General features: G+C 46.6%; 1 protein-coding gene across 1 annotated transcript in view; it reads left to right on the top strand.

Moving 5' to 3' along the window:
- Positions 1 to 1,298: 1,298 nt before the first annotated feature.
- LOC123745535 (hemocytin) overlaps positions 1,299 to 20,708 on the top strand; it is a 316,051-nt gene continuing 296,641 nt past the window's right edge. The window contains exons 1-2 of the mRNA XM_045726144.2: positions 1,299 to 1,588; positions 15,489 to 15,560. Of these exons, the coding sequence (XP_045582100.2) occupies positions 1,455 to 1,588; positions 15,489 to 15,560 (206 nt within the window). The 5' untranslated portion in view covers positions 1,299 to 1,454. The remainder of the gene's footprint in view (positions 1,589 to 15,488; positions 15,561 to 20,708) is intronic.

Here is a 20,708-nt window from a genome sequence, read left to right as displayed (position 1 = left end):
CCACCAACAAGGGGAGCAGGGCGACGCACCTTGCCCCACCAACAAGGGGAGCAGGGCGACGCACCTCGCCCCACCAACAAGGGGAGCAGGGCGACGCACTCGCCCCACCAACAAGGGGAGCAGGGCGACGCACCTTGCCCCACCAACAAGGGGAGCAGGGCGACGCACTCGCCCCACCAACAAGGGGAGCAGGGCGACGCACCTCGCCCCACCAACAAGGGGAGCAGGGCGACGCACTCGCCCCACCAACAAGGGGAGCAGGGCGACGCACCTTGCCCCACCAACAAGGGGAGCAGGGCGACGCACCTCGCCCCACCAACAAAGGGAGCAGGGCGACGCACCTCGCCCCACCAACAAGGGGAGCAGGGCGACGCACTCGCCCCACCAACAAGGGGAGCAGGGCGACGCACCTCGCCCCACCAACAAGGGGAGCAGGGCGACGCACCTCGCCCCACCAACAAAGGGAGCAGGGCGACGCACTCGCCCCACCAACAAGGGGAGCAGGGCGACGCACCTCGCCCCACCAACAAGGGGAGCAGGGCGACGCACCTCGCCCCACCAACAAGGGGAGCAGGGCGACGCACCTCGCCCCACCAACAAGGGGAGCAGGGCGACGCACTCGCCCACGTCCAGTATGCGGGGCGATGAGGGAGGCGGGCGTGTGCACCAGTGCAATAGAACTTGCGATAACTTCACTGGGGGGGGGGGAAGATGACGACCCATGGTGTTGATGTAGCTATGATCCTCTCGTGCGCCATCTTGCGTGGCTCTTTAGTACTCTAACACTTGCCTACGCCCGCCCCAATACCCTTCACCTCCTCCAGGCTCCTTCGCCCTGGCCCCACACTTCCTGAAGAAACGCTATGGTCGGGAGGTGGCGTCGGCAAGAGTCGGATGGGCGTCTCAGTGTATCAGATGGGCTTCCGGTGCTTATACCCTGATATATATTAATTTCGTCACAATGTTTCGTTCATCGTTCGTGTCTTCTTCAATGCTTCTAGAGACGAAGCACGTGGGAAAATGAAGGATTAATGTGGCATGAGCGTGTCACCACCCAGTTTATTTCTAGGTGGTCAAAATAATGGCGTCGAGGCTCGGCTACGACACTTGCAAAATGAATTGTTTAATAAATTAACAGGTATTTTGCGTTGTAATAGTATAATTACATGATAAATTGATCTAGAAGGTAATAGGCATTACAATTTTGGCGTGAGTTGAAGATAGAGTGGTTATGAGGTCAAGTGTCACGTGACCAAGATGATGGAGAGTAAGGTGTTGGGCCGGGAACAGGAACCACCATCAGCCGTGTTCTGACACCCGCACTGTGCACATCTCCGCTCCCCTCTCCTGCCCTCACAACACTTACATATAGAAAACATTTTAAATCGTTTAGGACTTGGTGGTGATATGTAACATATATAATATATAGTCAAGTCTCCGTAGAGGCCCCCAAGATGGCGGCTATGCCTGCCTGGAGGAGTTCCTCCATACTGCAGGCGTCTTTGCCCCTCATGCTGTTACTGGCTGTCGCCTCGCATGGCGGCAAATCCAAGACTTTTCTTAGGAACAACTACAGCCCACAGGATCAGTGAGTAAATGATTGCCTTCTTGTTCTTAGGAATGACTGTAGTCCGCATTATCACTGAATAACTTACCAGCCACTTCTTTCAGGAGTAAGTGAACGTCGACATTACAACTGAATATCTTATAGCGTGCGAAGAATTAGTAATTTATTGTATACAACGTTGAGCCACTCACACTATATGTCACGAACAATGTTACTGTTGCATGTACGTTTCCTTTCCAAACATTTTTGGATTTCAAGAAATATTGAGTTCATATCTTTCATAGCTTATTTAATAGGATAAATGAGAAAAAAGCGGTAAGTCATTATGACCACATATCATATGGAAGGGAGGACGGGACAGGAGCTGGGGCATATAGGCATGAAGGAATGTTGGCCAAGTCCTTGGACCGTCAGGGAAGGAGCTGCAAGAAGCGTAACCTGTCCTGACCTCTCCTGGTCTGAACGGCAGAGCGACGGTCTCGCTTCATGCAGGTCGGCGTTCAATCCCTGACCGTCCAAGTGGTTGGGCACCATTCCTTGTCCCTCGTCCCATCTCTAATCCTTACCCTGATTCCTTCCAAGTGCTATATAGTCTTAATGGCTCGGCGCTTTCTCCTAACCTAACCTTCCTGGTGCTGGAAGTAAAGGTAACAGCACCTTGAACCTTGCCCTTCTCCTCACCGTATTTTCATCTTATCATCGCCGGATAACTCTTACTTCGAATCAAGTCTCTTGGTCGGATAGTTTGACCTTGCACGTGTTTACGTACGAAAATATATATGTTAAACATGGGCACTAGAGAATATTTGATAACGAACTTCAGAACGGTATATTATCGCACCATTTCCGTCCCAGGTGTACAATTGCTGGCGGTTGACGACACGTGCTAACTCTCATTGCTCATCTCTCTAGCGATTGTATTGAGCAATCAAGAAAGCCGCCTCACGCAACACCTAAGTTCGCAGTCAAGAAAAAACTTTTTCGGCTACCTAACCTAACCTAACCTATAAAGATGGGTTAGGTTAGGTTAGGTAGGGTTGGTTAGGTTCGGTCATATATCTACGTTAATTTTAACTCCAATAAAAAAAAATTGACCTCATACATAATGAAATACGCAGCTTTATCATTTCATAAGAAAAAAATTAGAGAAAATATATTAATTCAGGAAAACTTGGCTTATTAGGCAAATCGGGCCTTGCATAGTAGGCCGAGAAGTGCGTTCTGGCTACTAGGTACGACATATATATATATATATATATATATATATATATATATATATATATATATGTCGTACCTAGTAGCCAGAACGCACTTCTCAGCCTACTATGCAAGGCCCGATTTGCCTAATAAGTCAAGTTTTCATGAATTATTTGTTTTTCGACTACCTAACCTACCTAACCTAACCTAACCTAACTTTTTCGGCTACCTAACCTAACCTAACCTATAAAGATAGGTTAGGTTAGGTTAGGTAGGGTTGGTTAGGTTCGGTCATATATCTACGTTAATTTTAACTCAAATAAAAAAAAATTGACCTCATACATAATGAAATGGGCAGCTTTATTATATCAAAAGAAAACAAATTGAGAAAATATATTAATTCATAAAAACTTGGCTTATTAGGCAAATCAGGCCTTGCATAGTAGGCTTAGAAGTGCGTTCTGGCTATTAGGTACGACATATATATATATATATATATATATATATATATATATATATATATATATATATATATATATATATATATATATATATATATATATATATAAGCTACCCATTTGATTATGTATGAGGTCAATTTTTTTTTTTGAAGTTAAAATTAACGTAGATATATGACCGAACCTAACCAACCCTACCTAACCTAACCTATCTTTATAGGTTAGGTTAGGTTAGGTAGCTGAAAAAGTTAGGTTAGGTTAGGTTAGGTAGTCGAAAAACAATTAATTCATGAAAACTTGGCTTATTAGGCAAATCGGGCCTTGCATAGTAGGCTGAGAAGTGCGTTCTGGCTACTAGGTACGACATATATATATATATATATATATATATATATATATATATATATATATATATATATATATATATATATGCGAACAAGCCTAAATGGTCCCCAGGACTATATGCGAATGAAAACTCACACCCCAGAAGTGACTCGAACCCATACTCCCAGAAGCAACACAACTGGTAACTACAGGGCGCCTTAATCCGCTTGACCATCACGGCCGTCAAAAGGAAGTGATAGCCGAGGCTATTTGAGCCACTTCCCCGACGGCAACTCGGATGGTAATCTTGGGCATAGCATTTCACCAAATCACCTCATTCTTTGGGGCACACGTGAGGAACACAAATGCGAACAAGCCTGAATGGTCCCCAGGACTATATGCGAATGAAAACTCACACCCCAGAAGTGACTCGAACCCATACTCCCAGAAGCAACACAACTGGTAACTACAGGGCGCCTTAATCCGCTTGACCATCACGGCCGTCAAAAGGAAGTGATAGCCGAGGCTATTTGAGCCACTTCCCCGACGGCAACTCGGATGGTAATCTTGGGCATAGCATTTCACCAAATCACCTCATTCTTTGGGGCACACGTGAGGAACACAAATGCGAACAAGCCTGAATGGTCCCCAGGACTATATGCGAATGAAAACTCACACCCCAGAAGTGACTCGAACCCATACTCCCAGAAGCAACACAACTGGTAACTACAGGGCGCCTTAATCCGCTTGACCATCACGGCCGTCAAAAGGAAGTGATAGCCGAGGCTATTTGAGCCACTTCCCCGACGGCAACTCGGATGGTAATCTTGGGCATAGCATTTCACCAAATCACCTCATTCTTTGGGGCACACGTGAGGAACACAAATGCGAACAAGCCTGAATGGTCCCCAGGACTATATGCGAATGAAAACTCACACCCCAGAAGTGACTCGAACCCATACTCCCAGAAGCAACACAACTGGTAACTACAGGGCGCCTTAATCCGCTTGACCATCACGGCCGTCAAAAGGAAGTGATAGCCGAGGCTATTTGAGCCACTTCCCCGACGGCAACTCGGATGGTAATCTTGGGCATAGCATTTCACCAAATCACCTCATTCTTTGGGGCACACGTGAGGAACACAAATGCGAACAAGCCTGAATGGTCCCCAGGACTATATGCGAATGAAAACTCACACCCCAGAAGTGACTCGAACCCATACTCCCAGAAGCAACACAACTGGTAACTACAGGGCGCCTTAATCCGCTTGACCATCACGGCCGTCAAAAGGAAGTGATAGCCGAGGCTATTTGAGCCACTTCCCCGACGGCAACTCGGATGGTAATCTTGGGCATAGCATTTCACCAAATCACCTCATTTAGCCTCGGCTATCACTTCCTTTTGACGGCCGTGATGGTCAAGCGGATTAAGGCGCCCTGTAGTTACCAGTTGTGTTGCTTCTGGGAGTATGGGTTCGAGTCACTTCTGGGGTGTGAGTTTTCATTCGCATATAGTCCTGGGGACCATTCAGGCTTGTTCGCATTTGTGTTCCTCACGTGTGCCCCAAAGAATGAGGTGATTTGGTGAAATGCTATGCCCAAGATTACCATCCGAGTTGCCGTCGGGGAAGTGGCTCAAATAGCCTCGGCTATCACTTCCTTTTGACGGCCGTGATGGTCAAGCGGATTAAGGCGCCCTGTAGTTACCAGTTGTGTTGCTTCTGGGAGTATGGGTTCGAGTCACTTCTGGGGTGTGAGTTTTCATTCGCATATAGTCCTGGGGACCATTCAGGCTTGTTCGCATTTGTGTTCCTCACGTGTGCCCCAAAGAATGAGGTGATTTGGTGAAATGCTATGCCCAAGATTACCATCCGAGTTGCCGTCGGGGAAGTGGCTCAAATAGCCTCGGCTATCACTTCCTTTTGACGGCCGTGATGGTCAAGCGGATTAAGGCGCCCTGTAGTTACCAGTTGTGTTGCTTCTGGGAGTATGGGTTCGAGTCACTTCTGGGGTGTGAGTTTTCATTCGCATATAGTCCTGGGGACCATTCAGGCTTGTTCGCATTTGTGTTCCTCACGTGTGCCCCAAAGAATGAGGTGATTTGGTGAAATGCTATGCCCAAGATTACCATCCGAGTTGCCGTCGGGGAAGTGGCTCAAATAGCCTCGGCTATCACTTCCTTTTGACGGCCGTGATGGTCAAGCGGATTAAGGCGCCCTGTAGTTACCAGTTGTGTTGCTTCTGGGAGTATGGGTTCGAGTCACTTCTGGGGTGTGAGTTTTCATTCGCATATAGTCCTGGGGACCATTCAGGCTTGTTCGCATTTGTGTTCCTCACGTGTGCCCCAAAGAATGAGGTGATTTGGTGAAATGCTATGCCCAAGATTACCATCCGAGTTGCCGTCGGGGAAGTGGCTCAAATAGCCTCGGCTATCACTTCCTTTTGACGGCCGTGATGGTCAAGCGGATTAAGGCGCCCTGTAGTTACCAGTTGTGTTGCTTCTGGGAGTATGGGTTCGAGTCACTTCTGGGGTGTGAGTTTTCATTCGCATATAGTCCTGGGGACCATTCAGGCTTGTTCGCATTTGTGTTCCTCACGTGTGCCCCAAAGAATGAGGTGATTTGGTGAAATGCTATGCCCAAGATTACCATCCGAGTTGCCGTCGGGGAAGTGGCTCAAATAGCCTCGGCTATCACTTCCTTTTGACGGCCGTGATGGTCAAGCGGATTAAGGCGCCCTGTAGTTACCAGTTGTGTTGCTTCTGGGAGTATGGGTTCGAGTCACTTCTGGGGTGTGAGTTTTCATTCATATATATATATATATATATATATATATATATATATATATATATATATATATATATATATATATATATATATATATCTATATATATATATATATATATATATATATATATATATATATATATATATATATATATATATATAAAAACAAGCCAATATAAAAACAAGCTTGTTCGCATATATATATATATATATATATATATATATATATATATATATATATATATATATATATATATATATATATATATATATATATACAACTTTAGAACACTTTCCCACCAGGAGACTCGAACCCTAGCCAGCACAGAAGCCTTCCAGCAACTGGCATAACAGGTACGCCTTAACCCGCTCCACCACCCGCTCAGACCCTTAAAAGAGATGGTAATTTCGGAGTATTTAAATACCCCAAAGATCAACACCTCCCAAGAGCACCAGAGCAAGTGAGGGGTCATTTATACGTTAATTTCATCAAGTCCCTGTTAATATGGGAAGACACAGTGTCTCTGCTTAAGGCACAACTCTCCTAAACACGAGAGTTAAGTATACAACTTTAGAACACTTTCCCACCAGGAGACTCGAACCCTAGCCAGCACAGAAGCCTTCCAGCAACTGGCATAACAGGTACGCCTTAACCCGCTCCACCACCCGCTCAGATCCTTAAAAGAGATGGTAATTTCGGAGTATTTAAATACCCCAAAGATCAACACCTCCCAAGAGCACCAGAGCAAGTGAGGGGTCATTTATAAACACTGTGTCTTCCCATATTAACAGGGACTTGATGAAATTAACGTATAAATGACCCCTCACTTGCTCTGGTGCTCTTGGGAGGTGTTGATCTTTGGGGTATTTAAATACTCCGAAATTACCATCTCTTTTAAGGGTCTGAGCGGGTGGTGGAGCGGGTTAAGGCGTACCTGTTATGCCAGTTGCTGGAAGGCTTCTGTGCTGGCTAGGGTTCGAGTCTCCTGGTGGGAAAGTGTTCTAAAGTTGTATACTTAACTCTCGTGTTTAGGAGAGTTGTGCCATATATATATATATATATATATATATATATATATATATATATATATATATATATATATATATATATATATATATATATATATATAAATGTAAAGTGCCAGTAGCACAGGCACTCAGTGTAGTGTGGAGGAAGAGCTTGGACACAGGGGAGATACCAGATGCGCTTAAAGCAGCAGACATAGCCCCTCTACACAAGGGTGGTAGCAAAGCATTGGCAAAGAATTATAGACCAGTTGCACTAACGTCCCACATAATAAAAGTATTTGAGAGAGTGATCAGGAGTCAGGTCACTAGATTCATGGAAACCAATGACCTCCACAATCCAGGCCAACATGGATTTAGAGCAGGAAGATCATGCCTCTCACAGCTACTTGACCACTATGACAATATCACTGAGGCATTAGAAGATAAACATAATGCAGATGTCGTATACACAGATTTTGCAAAGGCATTCGACAAATGTGACCTTGGAGTGATTGCACACAAAATGAGGTCAATGGGTATAACTGGTAAAGTAGGACGCTGGATACTCAATTTCCTGTCGAACAGAACACAGAGAGTAACAGTCAATCACGTAAAATCGAGTCCGAGCGCAGTTAAAAGCTCTGTACCTCAAGGTAGAGTCCTTGCACCACTGCTGATCCTTATTCTCATATCAGATATAGACAAAAACGCAAGTCACAGCTTCATGTCATCCTTTGCAGATGATACCAAAATCAGCATGAAAATTACCTCTGCTGAAGACATTGATGAACTACAAACAGATAATAACAAAGTTTTCGATTGGGCAGCAGAAAATAACATATTTAACAATAATAAATTCCAGGTACTCAGATACGGCAAAAAAGAGGATCTTAAACATAATACAGGGTACAAAACACAATCGAATCTGCCCATAGTAGGAAAACAGCATGCCAAGGATTTGGGAATAATGATGTCTTACGGTCTAACGTTTAGGGAGCATAACCAAGCAAGTATTGCGTCAGCCAGAAAAATGATCGGATGGATTACGAGAACCTTCAAGTCCAGGGATCCCATCACAATGGTTGTACTCTTCAAGGCACTTGTGTTGTCCCGTCTTGAGTACTGCTCAGTACTCCCTTCCCCCTTCAGAGCAGGAGAGATTGCTGAAATAGAGGGAATACAGAGAACATATACGGCACGCATAGACGAGATAAAGCACCTAAATTATTGGGATCGTCTCAAAGCTCTCCAAATGTACTCACTAGAAAGGAGACGAGAGAGAGATACCAAATAATATACACATGGAAAATACTGGCGCCAGGTCCCAAGTCTACACAGTAAAATAACAACATACTGGAGTGAACGACATGGAAGAAAATGCAGAATAGAACCAGTGAAGAGCAGAGGTGCCATAGGCACAATCAGAGAACACTGTATGAACATCAGAGGTCCGCAGTTGTTCAACGTCCTCCCAGCGAGCATAAGAAATATTGCAAGAACAACCGTGGACATCTTCAAGAGGAAACTAGATTGTTTCCTCCAAGGAGTGCCGGACCAACCGGGCCGTGGTGGGTATGTAGGCCTGCGGGCCGCTCCAAGCAACAGCCTGGTTTACCAAACTCTCACAAGTCAAGTCTGGCCTCGGGCCGGGCTTGGGGAGTAGAACAACTCCCAGAACCCCATCAACCGGGTATATGTGGGCCTGCGGGCCGCTCTAAGCAACAGCCTGGTGGACCAAACTCTCACAAGTCAAGTCTGGCCTCGGGCCGGGCTTGGGGAGTAGAACAACTCCCAGAACCCCATCAACCGGGTATATGTGGGCCTGCGGGCCGCTCTAAGCAACAGCCTGGTGGACCAAACTCTCACAAGTCAAGTCTGGCCTCGGGCCGGGCTTGGGGAGTAGAACAACTCCCAGAACCCCATCAACCAGGTATATGTGGGCCTGCGGGCCGCTCCAAGCAACAGCCTGGTTTACCAAACTCTCACAAGTCAAGCCTGGCCTCGGGCCGGGCTTGGGGAGTAGAAGAACTCCCAGAACCCCATCAACCAGGTATATGTGGGCCTGCGGGCCGCTCCAAGCAACAGCCTGGTGGACCAAACTCTCACAAGTCAAGCCTGGCCTCGGGCCGGGCTTGGGCAGTAGACGAACTCCCAGAACCCCATCAACCAGGTATCAACCAGGTAACCCTTAACATAACAACGTTACCAGCAACAGAAGCATTTGTTCCCTAAGTAAGGTAGTTCTGGCGCCCGGCCTAACATTTCCATCAACTAGCATTATGTATGAGGGTGTGGGCGTGCTTCATGCAGCCTGGCCGGGACACGTGTTCACCTCCCTCATGCAGCCTGGCTGGGACACGTGTTCACGTCCCTCGTGCAGCCTGGCTGGGACACGTGTTCACGTCCCTCGTGCAGCCTGGCTGGGACACGTGTTCACGTCCCTCGTGCAGCCTGGCTGGGACACGTGTTCCCCTCCCTCGTGCAGCCTGGCCGGGACACGTGTTCACGTCCCTCGTTCAGCCTGGCTGGGACACGTGTTCCCCTCCCTCGTGCAGCCTGGCTGGGACACGTGTTCACGTCCCTCATGCAGCCTGGCTGGGACACGTGTTCACGTCCCTCATGCAGCCTGGCTGGGACACGTGTTCACGTCCCTCATGCAGCCTGGCTGGGACACGTGTTCACGTCCCTCATGCAGCCTGGCTGGGACACGTGTTCCCCTCCCTCGTGCAGCCTGGCCGGGGCACGTGTTCACCTCCCTCGTGCAGCCTGGCCGGGGCACGTGTTCACCTCCCTCGTGCAGCCTGGCCGGGGCACGTGTTCCCCTCCCTCGTGCAGCCTGGCCGGGGCAAGTGTTCACCTCCCTCGTGCAGCCTGGCCGGGGCACGTGTTCACCTCCCTCGTGCAGCCTGGCCGGGGCACGTGTTCACCTCCCTCGTGCAGCCTGGCCGGGGCACGTGTTCACCTCCCTCATGCATCCTGCCCAAATCTACGCCAGGAGATAGAGCACCTGTGGAAAGCACCATGTAAGGAGAAGGTGTGCGGGGTTTTCGGTATTTCCCAAGCGTGTGCATGCAAGCTGACGTGCGTGCTGGTTTGTACATTTACTTACGCAACTACTTACGAAACCTGTATATCTTTCCTGAATGATGGTGGCTTTGTTTTAATTTATTGAAGAGTTTACGAGCTTGGGAACTTCACAACCTCAGGATATTATTGTTATAAACAATCTTGCAGTGCTTCGGAGTACATAAACTGTTTAATAAATGTAAATACAGCCGCCATGAATAAGAATAAGATGTACAGGTTTCGTAAGTCGAGGCATAACTGCTTGATGAATTAGGCTCCGGGATATTACAAGGATTTATTAGCACAGTAATATCCTGGAGTTTATTGGCAATATAATATAGACTTTTTTGTGCAATAATTTTGAGTTAATGTACTTTATATTAAGTTTCATACGTGATGTCCTCGGCGCTTAGCACTAATTGGTTGTAGTTACTTTAAGAACCTATTGACAAGCACCCACCAGTGTACATGTGTGTACATGAGTGTACATGTGTGTACATAGTCTATTAAAGTCCAGACTATGGCGGGGGGTTAACTTAATCCCTCCTTACCTTCTGTACTTACCAGGTCATAGACCTTACCTTCTGTACTAGGGGCACACTTACCAGGTCATAGACCTTACCTTCTGTACTAGGGGCACACTTACCAGGTCATAGACCTTACCTTCTGTACTAGGGGCACACTTACCAGGTCATAGACCTTACCTTCTGTACTAGGGGCACACTTACCAGGTCATAGACCTTACCTTCTGTACTAGGGGCACACTTACCAGGTCATAGACCTTACCTTCTGTACTAGGGGCACACTTACCAGGTCATAGACCTTACCTTCTGTACTAGGGGCACACTTACCAGGTCATAGACCTTACCTTCTGTACTAGGGGCACACTTACCAGGTCATAGACCTTACCTTCTGTACTAGGGGCACACTTACCAGGTCATAGACCTTACCTTCTGTACTAGGGGCACACTTACCAGGTCATAGACCTTACCCTTCTGTACTAGGGGCACACTTACCAGGTCATAGACCTTACCTTCTGTACTAGGGGCACACTTACCAGGTCATAGACCTTACCTTCTGTACTAGGGGCACACTTACCAGGTCATAGACCTTACCTTCTGTACTAGGGGCACACTTACCAGGTCATAGACCTTACCTTCTGTACTAGGGGCACACTTACCAGGTCATAGACCTTACCTTCTGTACTAGGGGCACGCTTACCAGGTCATAGACCTTACCTTCTGTACTAGGGGCACACTTACCAGGTCATAGACCTTACCTTCTGTACTAGGGGCACGCTTACCAGGTCATAGACCTTACCTTCTGTACTAGGGGCACACTTACCAGGTCATAGACCTTACCTTCTGTACTAGGGGCACGCTTACCAGGTCATAGACCTTACCTTCTGTACTAGGGGCACGCTTACCAGGTCATAGACCTTACCTTCTGTACTAGGGGCACGCTTACCAGGTCATAGACCTTACCTTCTGTACTAGGGGCACGCTTACCAGGTCATAGACCTTACCTTCTGTACTAGGGGCACGCTTACCAGGTCATAGACCTTACCTTCTGTACTAGGGGCACGCTTACCAGGTCATAGACCTTACCTTCTGTACTAGGGGCACGCTTACCAGGTCATAGACCTTACCTTCTGTACTAGGGGCACGCTTACCAGGTCATAGACCTTACCTTCTGTACTAGGGGCACGCTTACCAGGTCATAGACCTTACCTTCTGTACTAGGGGCACGCTTACCAGGTCATAGACCTTACCTTCTGTACTAGGGGCACGCTTACCAGGTCATAGACCTTACCTTCTGTACTAGGGGCACGCTTACCAGGTCATAGACCTTACCTTCTGTACTAGGGGCACGCTTACCAGGTCATAGACCTTACCTTCTGTACTAGGGGCACGCTTACCAGGTCATAGACCTTACCTTCTGTACTAGGGGCACGCTTACCAGGTCATAGACCTTACCTTCTGTACTAGGGGCACGCTTACCAGGTCATAGACCTTACCTTCTGTACTAGGGGCACGCTTACCAGGTCATAGACCTTACCTTCTGTACTAGGGGCACGCTTACCAGGTCATAGACCTTACCTTCTGTACTAGGGGCACGCTTACCAGGTCATAGACCTTACCTTCTGTACTAGGGGCACGCTTACCAGGTCATAGACCTTACCTTCTGTACTAGGGGCACGCTTACCAGGTCATAGACCTTACCTTCTGTACTAGGGGCACGCTTACCAGGTCATAGACCTTACCTTCTGTACTAGGGGCACGCTTACCAGGTCATAGACCTTACCTTCTGTACTAGGGGCACGCTTACCAGGTCATAGACCTTACCTTCTGTACTAGGGGCACGCTTACCAGGTCATAGACCTTACCTTCTGTACTAGGGGCACGCTTACCAGGTCATAGACCTTACCTTCTGTACTAGGGGCACGCTTACCAGGTCATAGACCTTACCTTCTGTACTAGGGGCACGCTTACCAGGTCATAGACCTTACCTTCTGTACTAGGGGCACGCTTACCAGGTCATAGACCTTACCTTCTGTACTAGGGGCACGCTTACCAGGTCATAGACCTTACCTTCTGTACTAGGGGCACGCTTACCAGGTCATAGACCTTACCTTCTGTACTAGGGGCACGCTTACCAGGTCATAGACCTTACCTTCTGTACTAGGGGCACGCTTACCAGGTCATAGACCTTACCTTCTGTACTAGGGGCACGCTTACCAGGTCATAGACCTTACCTTCTGTACTAGGGGCACGCTTACCAGGTCATAGACCTTACCTTCTGTACTAGGGGCACGCTTACCAGGTCATAGACCTTACCTTCTGTACTAGGGGCACGCTTACCAGGTCATAGACCTTACCTTCTGTACTAGGGGCACGCTTACCAGGTCATAGACCTTACCTTCTGTACTAGGGGCACGCTTACCAGGTCATAGACCTTACCTTCTGTACTAGGGGCACGCTTACCAGGTCATAGACCTTACCTTCTGTACTAGGGGCACGCTTACCAGGTCATAGACCTTACCTTCTGTACTAGGGGCACGCTTACCAGGTCATAGACCTTACCTTCTGTACTAGGGGCACGCTTACCAGGTCATAGACCTTACCTTCTGTACTAGGGGCACGCTTACCAGGTCATAGACCTTACCTTCTGTACTAGGGGCACGCTTACCAGGTCATAGACCTTACCTTCTGTACTAGGGGCACGCTTACCAGGTCATAGACCTTACCTTCTGTACTAGGGGCACGCTTACCAGGTCATAGACCTTACCTTCTGTACTAGGGGCACGCTTACCAGGTCATAGACCTTACCTTCTGTACTAGGGGCACGCTTACCAGGTCATAGACCTTACCTTCTGTACTAGGGGCACGCTTACCAGGTCATAGACCTTACCTTCTGTACTAGGGGCACGCTTACCAGGTCATAGACCTTACCTTCTGTACTAGGGGCACGCTTACCAGGTCATAGACCTTACCTTCTGTACTAGGGGCACGCTTACCAGGTCATAGACCTTACCTTCTGTACTAGGGGCACGCTTACCAGGTCATAGACCTTACCTTCTGTACTAGGGGCACGCTTACCAGGTCATAGACCTTACCTTCTGTACTAGGGGCACGCTTACCAGGTCATAGACCTTACCTTCTGTACTAGGGGCACGCTTACCAGGTCATAGACCTTACCTTCTGTACTAGGGGCACGCTTACCAGGTCATAGACCTTACCTTCTGTACTAGGGGCACGCTTACCAGGTCATAGACCTTACCTTCTGTACTAGGGGCACGCTTACCAGGTCATAGACCTTACCTTCTGTACTAGGGGCACGCTTACCAGGTCATAGACCTTACCTTCTGTACTAGGGGCACGCTTACCAGGTCATAGACCTTACCTTCTGTACTAGGGGCACGCTTACCAGGTCATAGACCTTACCTTCTGTACTAGGGGCACGCTTACCAGGTCATAGACCTTACCTTCTGTACTAGGGGCACACTTACCAGGTCATAGACCTTACCTTCTGTACTAGGGGCACACTTACCAGGTCATAGACCTTACCTTCTGTACTAGGGGCACGCTTACCAGGTCATAGACCTTACCTTCTGTACTAGGGGCACACTTACCAGGTCATAGACCTTACCTTCTGTACTAGGGGCACGCTTACCAGGTCATAGACCTTACCTTCTGTACTAGGGGCACACTTACCAGGTCATAGACCTTACCTTCTGTACTAGGGGCACACTTACCAGGTCATAGACCTTACCTTCTGTACTAGGGGCACACTTACCAGGTCATAGACCTTACCTTCTGTACTAGGGGCACACTTACCAGGTCATAGACCTTACCTTCTGTACTAGGGGCACACTTACCAGGTCATAGACCTTACCTTCTGTACTAGGGGCACACTTACCAGGTTATAGACCTTACCTTCTGTACTAGGGGCACACTTACCAGGTCATAGACCTTACCTTCTGTACTAGGGGCACACTTACCAGGTCATAGACCTTACCTTCTGTACTAGGGGCACACTTACCAGGTCATATTGGCCTTCTGTACTAGGGACACACTTTAGGGTCAAATGGTCTTTCAAACTACCATAAAACATCTAGTTTCGAACCTTATGAAGTAGGGTTACAAGGTTTCCATTTGGTATCAAATGATTCATATTAGGTCAGGGCGCCTAACAGCTGGGTGGACAGTGCTTCGGATTCGTAGTCGTCAGGTTCCGGGTTCGATTCCCGGTGGAGGCAAATGGGCAAAATGCTTCTTTCATCCTGATGCCCCTGTTACCTAGCAGTAAATAACTACCTGGGAGTTAGACAGCTGCTACGGGCTGCTTCCCGGTGTGTGTAACAAAAAGGCCTGGTCGAGGACCCTGCCGCTGGGACGCTAAAACCCTGAAATCAAATCATCTCAAGATTAGGTAATCTATTGAGGTCTGAAATGGTATTTGGTTAAGAAGCACCTGGTCTAGCGTCAGTACAGTTAAGCTCATTAAAGTTAGAACAATAGAGCGGGTAATAGGTCAGTCAAGTTACAATATGCGAGGTGTTAACATGTCCCTTCTCCCGCAGGCCGCAGACCAGGACCAACCTCCAGCAACCATCTTTCGCCAGGTTCGGGCGCAACTTCAGAGTGGACGATGAGTAAGTTATTAACTTAGCAATAATGCCTACTTCTATATTTTAATCAAACTACAAACGTTACATATTTACTTTTTTAAGATTCGAATATGGATTAATATTAATTGCTATAGTCTAAAAATATGAGTGGACCTTTGACAAGCTGGTGGCATCTTGTCCCCATCAAGGCCACTAGAGTACTCACCTAATTGTGCTTGCGGGGGTTGAGCTTTGGCTCTTTGGTCCCGCCTCTCAACTGTCAATCAACTGGTGTAGATTCCTGAGCCTACTGGGCTCTATCATATCTACATTTGAAACTGTGTATGGAGTCAGCCTCCACCACATCACTTCCTAGAATGATAGTGTGATAGAGTGATAGAGTTAGAGTTAGAGTGATAGTGACCTTCAGGTAAATATGTTTTAGTCCTCTGCATCTTATATCTTTTAGTGTCAACATAATATCCACCAGAAAAGAGTTAATCACATTCAAGTCACTGGCTATAACATACAGTCTATATCTGTACAGCCAAGGTGGGAGTGCTAGAGGACGAGACCTCTACCACTTGCTACAGGTCCCACATAAAACTGATTCGGTAGAGGTGGTCATGAGTCCTACCGAATCAGTTTTCATTTCCACCATAGGAAATGCCTCAGGCCATCTTATGAAGCGCTCAACACGTGGGAGTATGTGTAAGCAACCTCTGGAGGGAACAACAACTCGGCGACCCCTCTTCGCCGCCCTCCGCAGCCGCTACACATACGCCCCCCCTCCTCCCGGGATCCTCTGCATCCCCTGTTTTCTTTTTTCAAGGGATGACACTCAAGCAGGTTTCTGGGGACACTTGTTCTATCTTGCTACGCATTCGTTTTATCATTGGGGTGCTCCGCCGGAACCCGCAAAGTGATAAACCAAGAATACCAAGAATTGTAATTACTGTAAATTCAAATAATGCAGCTTTCAATTACTAATTATAGATGTAATTATTAATTGTAATTGATTTAATACATTATCATTATTACAGTTATCCGTTAATATTATTTCAGTATAATAATTTATTGTTATTCACTAATCATTATTAGTCACCATAATTAATTATCCACTTTAATTATCTGTTTTATTCGTTATAATTAGCTATTATGCTTCAACATTTAATGATCATTATAATTAATCATTTATAATTATTAATTAATTATTAATATTATTATTAATTATTCATTATTAATATTATTAAAATTAAACAAGTCCCCCACTCTGTGCGCGTTTCCAATCGCAGAAAATTTGTCTGGTGTGATTATGTGTTCTATTACATCTGTCCAGGAAGAGTTTCAGAACAGGGTTTGCACTTAAAAAAAGGGTTTTATAAATGTAATTAGCACAAGAGAATGTATTGAGTGAATTTATGTTTAACATGATTAGGGATTTAAACAGGGAAGCTGTGTGTTGTCTGAAAGCAGAGTTTGTTATTATCCTGATAGCAGATTTCTGCTGGATGATGATGGGCTTAGAGGTAGTTTGCAGAGGTTGAACTCCATGCACAGATACCATAAGTAAGATAGGGATAGATAAGTGCATAATAGAGTGAAAGGAGAGCAAAGTAGGGTACATAATATCTGATCTTAGAGAGTATGCCAACTGTTTTAGAAACCTTTTTAGTTATGTGTTCAATGTGGGTGCTGAAGTTGAGTCTGTTGTCTAAGTATAGGCCAAGGAACTTTCCATCATTATTATTGCTAATGTTTACATTATTTGATTTGCTTCCAAATAAGATGTAATAGGTCTTTTCTATGTTTAGTGTTAGTTTGTTGGTTGACATCCATAAGTGGACTTTTTTTAGTACATTGTTTACAACATTATTTAATATGAATGGGTTGGGGTCAGAGTAGATGAGGGTAGTATCATCAGCAAACAAAATTGGTTTAAGCACGTTAGAGACATTAGGCAGATCATTGATGTATATAAGAAATAGGAGAGGTCCTAGGATGCTGCCCTGTGGCACCCCTACGGTTAGTGGTAGAGTGGGAGAGGTTACCTCATTAATGGCCACACATTGGTGTCTGTCACTAAGATAGGATCGGATATAGTCCAGGGCAAGGCCGTGAATTCCATAATGGTGGAGTTTAAGTAAGAGGTAATTATGGTTAACAGTATCAAAAGCCTTTCTCAGGCCAATGAAGAGTATAATCGGAAACTCACTGTTGTCAAGGGCTGAGTAGATTAAGTGAAGCAGACTAACAATTGCATCATTCGTACCCTTTTGGGAGCGGAAGCCAAACTGACAGGGACTTAGTATATTGAATTTTACGAGATAGGAGTAAAGCTGTTTGTAAATTATTTTTGACAATAAAGGTAGATTTGATATGGGTCTGTAATTATTTATGTCTGCCGTGTTACCTCCTTTATGAACTGGCGTTACTCTTGCTTTTTTAAGGATGTCAGAGAAGGTATGACATTCTAGAGATTTATTGAACAGCAAGGCTATGGGAAGTACAAGGCCATGGGAAGCACTCTTGTATAGAATGGATGGTAACACACAGAGATCACACTAACGTGATGCATCAAATGAACAAATCCACAAGGGCCGTGACGAGGATTCGAATCTGCGTCCAGGAACATCCCAGATACTGCCTTAATCGACTGAGCTACGACAGGGTAAAAGAGTTGAAACCGAAGTTCTACTGAACTTACTGGATCCCGTAGCCTCTCCGAGGCACAAACCAGGCTTTTACACAACTCCCCCCTGCATCCGAGCTATGTCAATAGGCCGTTCTCCCTCTTCGTCCTTACATCATTACACACATAGAGATCACACTAACGTGATGCGTGTGTAATGATGTAAGGGTGAAGAGGGAGAACGGCCTATTGACATAGCTCGGGTGCAGGGGGGGGGGGGGGATCCGTAATCGTAATATTAGTAGATCCGTAATCCAGCATGTGGAGTGACCACATGTTAGTGTAAAACCCTGGTTTGTGCCTCTGAGAGGCTACGGGATCCAGTAAGTTCAGTAGAACTTCAGTTTCAACTCTTTTACCCTTTTGTAGCTCAGTCGATTAATGCAGTGTCTGGGATGCTCCTGGACGCAGGTTCGAATCCTCGTCACGGCCCTTGTGGATTTGTTCGAATGGAGGGTATTTCACTAATATTACCAGCTTTGGTTTCTCGCGAGTGAATGATGGACACAACATCTGTAGGGCTGACCGGTGAGAGAAGAGAGTTTGGATAGCTGCCTGAGATATGTGGTAACATGTGTCTGGGTCTGTGGGATTTTCCGGGCAAGGTTACCACCAATCGATGAAAAGAAGCTATTAAATTCAGTCGCTGTTTCAAGGTCTGTTGCAGGTGTATAACCATCCTTGGAGATTTTTATCTGGTTATATAAATGTTGTTTAGCTCCTTATCGAATGTCAGTGTCGATTTCTGGTTATACCATCCCTTTGATTAGGAGGCGCAGCGTAACCTCCAAATCCGAATTTTCCTAATTTATTTTCCAACTGAAATGGACCCAAAGCAGCAAGTTTTGGGACATCTGGAAGGTTAGGAGGGCAGCAAGTTTTGGGACATCTGGAAGGTTAGGAGGGCAGCAAGTTTTGGGACATCTGGAAGGTTAGGAGGGCAGCAAGTTTTGGGACATCTGGAAGGTTAGGAGGGCAGCAAGTTTTGGGACATCTGGAAAGTTAGGAGGGCAGCAAGTTTTGGGACATCTGGAAGGTTAGGAGGGCAGCAAGTTTTGGGACATCTGGAAGGTTAGGAGGGCAGCAAGTTTTGGGACATCTGGAAGGTTAGGAGGGCAGCAAGTTTTGGGACATCTGGAAGGTTAGGAGGGCAGCAAGTTTTGGGACATCTGGAAGGTTAGGAGGGCAGCAAGTTTTGGGACATCTGGAAGGTTAGGAGGGCAGCAAGTTTTGGGACATCTGGAAGGTTAGGAGGGCAGCAAGTTTTGGGACATCTGGAAGGTTAGGAGGGCAGCAAGTTTTGGGACATCTGGAAGGTTAGGAGGGCAGCTAGTTTTGGGACATCTGGAAGGTTAGGAGGGCAGCAAGTTTTGGGACATCTGGAAGGTTAGGAGGGCAGCAAGTTTTGGGACATCTGGAAGGTTAGGAGGGCAGCAAGTTTTGGGACATCTGGAAGGTTAGGAGGGCAGCAAGTTTTGGGACATCTGGAAGGTTAGGAGGGCAGCAAGTTTTGGGACATCTGGAAGGTTAGGAGGCCAGCAAGTTTTGGGACATCTGGAAGGTTAGGAGGGCAGCAAGTTTTGGGACATCTGGAAGGTTAGGAGGGCAGCAAGTTTTGGGACATCTGGAAGGTTAGGAGGGCAGCAAGTTTTGGGACATCTGGAAGGTTAGGAGGGCAGCAAGTTTTGGGACATCTGGAAGGTTAGGAGGGCAGCAAGTTTTGGGACATCTGGAAGGTTAGGAGGGCAGCAAGTTTTGGGACATCTGGAAGGTTAGGAGGGCAGCAAGTTTTGGGACATCTGGAAGGTTAGGAGGGCAGCAAGTTTTGGGACATCTGGAAGGTTAGGAGGGCAGCAAGTTTTGGGACATCTGGAAGGTTAGGAGGGCAGCAAGTTTTCCTCAGGTTTCAAAACGTCACTAAAACCATAAATTTAAAGTGTCCTTTTAAGCAGACTAAGCAAAAGGACCCAAAACAGAAAACGGGACAGTACCTTACTTTCGCGAGCCACTTCCATTTTCTAGTACGGCGATTTTTAGACTTAGTTCGCATATGAGCTAAAAGCAACATAATTTGTAAGAGGACGGGTCGGTCCGCCCCAAGATGTCGAGTTCAAGCACCCCGAAAATGCATTTCCCCTGGGTTAATTTGAAGGCCATAGCTGCAGAGACGGCCACGGAATAGTGGGACATACTGGCAATGGTCAGCTGTAGTGACTCGCTACGAGGACACCATTGCAGAAGTGCAGGTCTTTGATGACCTGATCAATGATGCACTACAATATGTGTGGTGTGTTATGGAGGCTATCATGGGCTGGTTTCTGTTGTGATCACCACTTCTACCTAAGCTAAGACCTATACCCTGTGGCTGGTCTCACTTGGCTGTCCTCCTAGGGATTTATAATCACTATTAGCCAGCTGATAAATCCAGAGGATATCCTCCAAAGGAGTGTGGGATTATGTGGCTAAGTGATTTATTTAATTACCTTCGTGAATGGACTGTA

This window comes from Procambarus clarkii, chromosome 71, assembly GCF_040958095.1.
Source record: "Procambarus clarkii isolate CNS0578487 chromosome 71, FALCON_Pclarkii_2.0, whole genome shotgun sequence".
NCBI classification, from domain to species: Eukaryota; Metazoa; Arthropoda; class Malacostraca; order Decapoda; family Cambaridae; genus Procambarus; species Procambarus clarkii.
The sequence above is the reverse complement of the archived record's forward strand: the minus strand, read 5'-3'. Positions and strand labels throughout refer to the sequence as shown.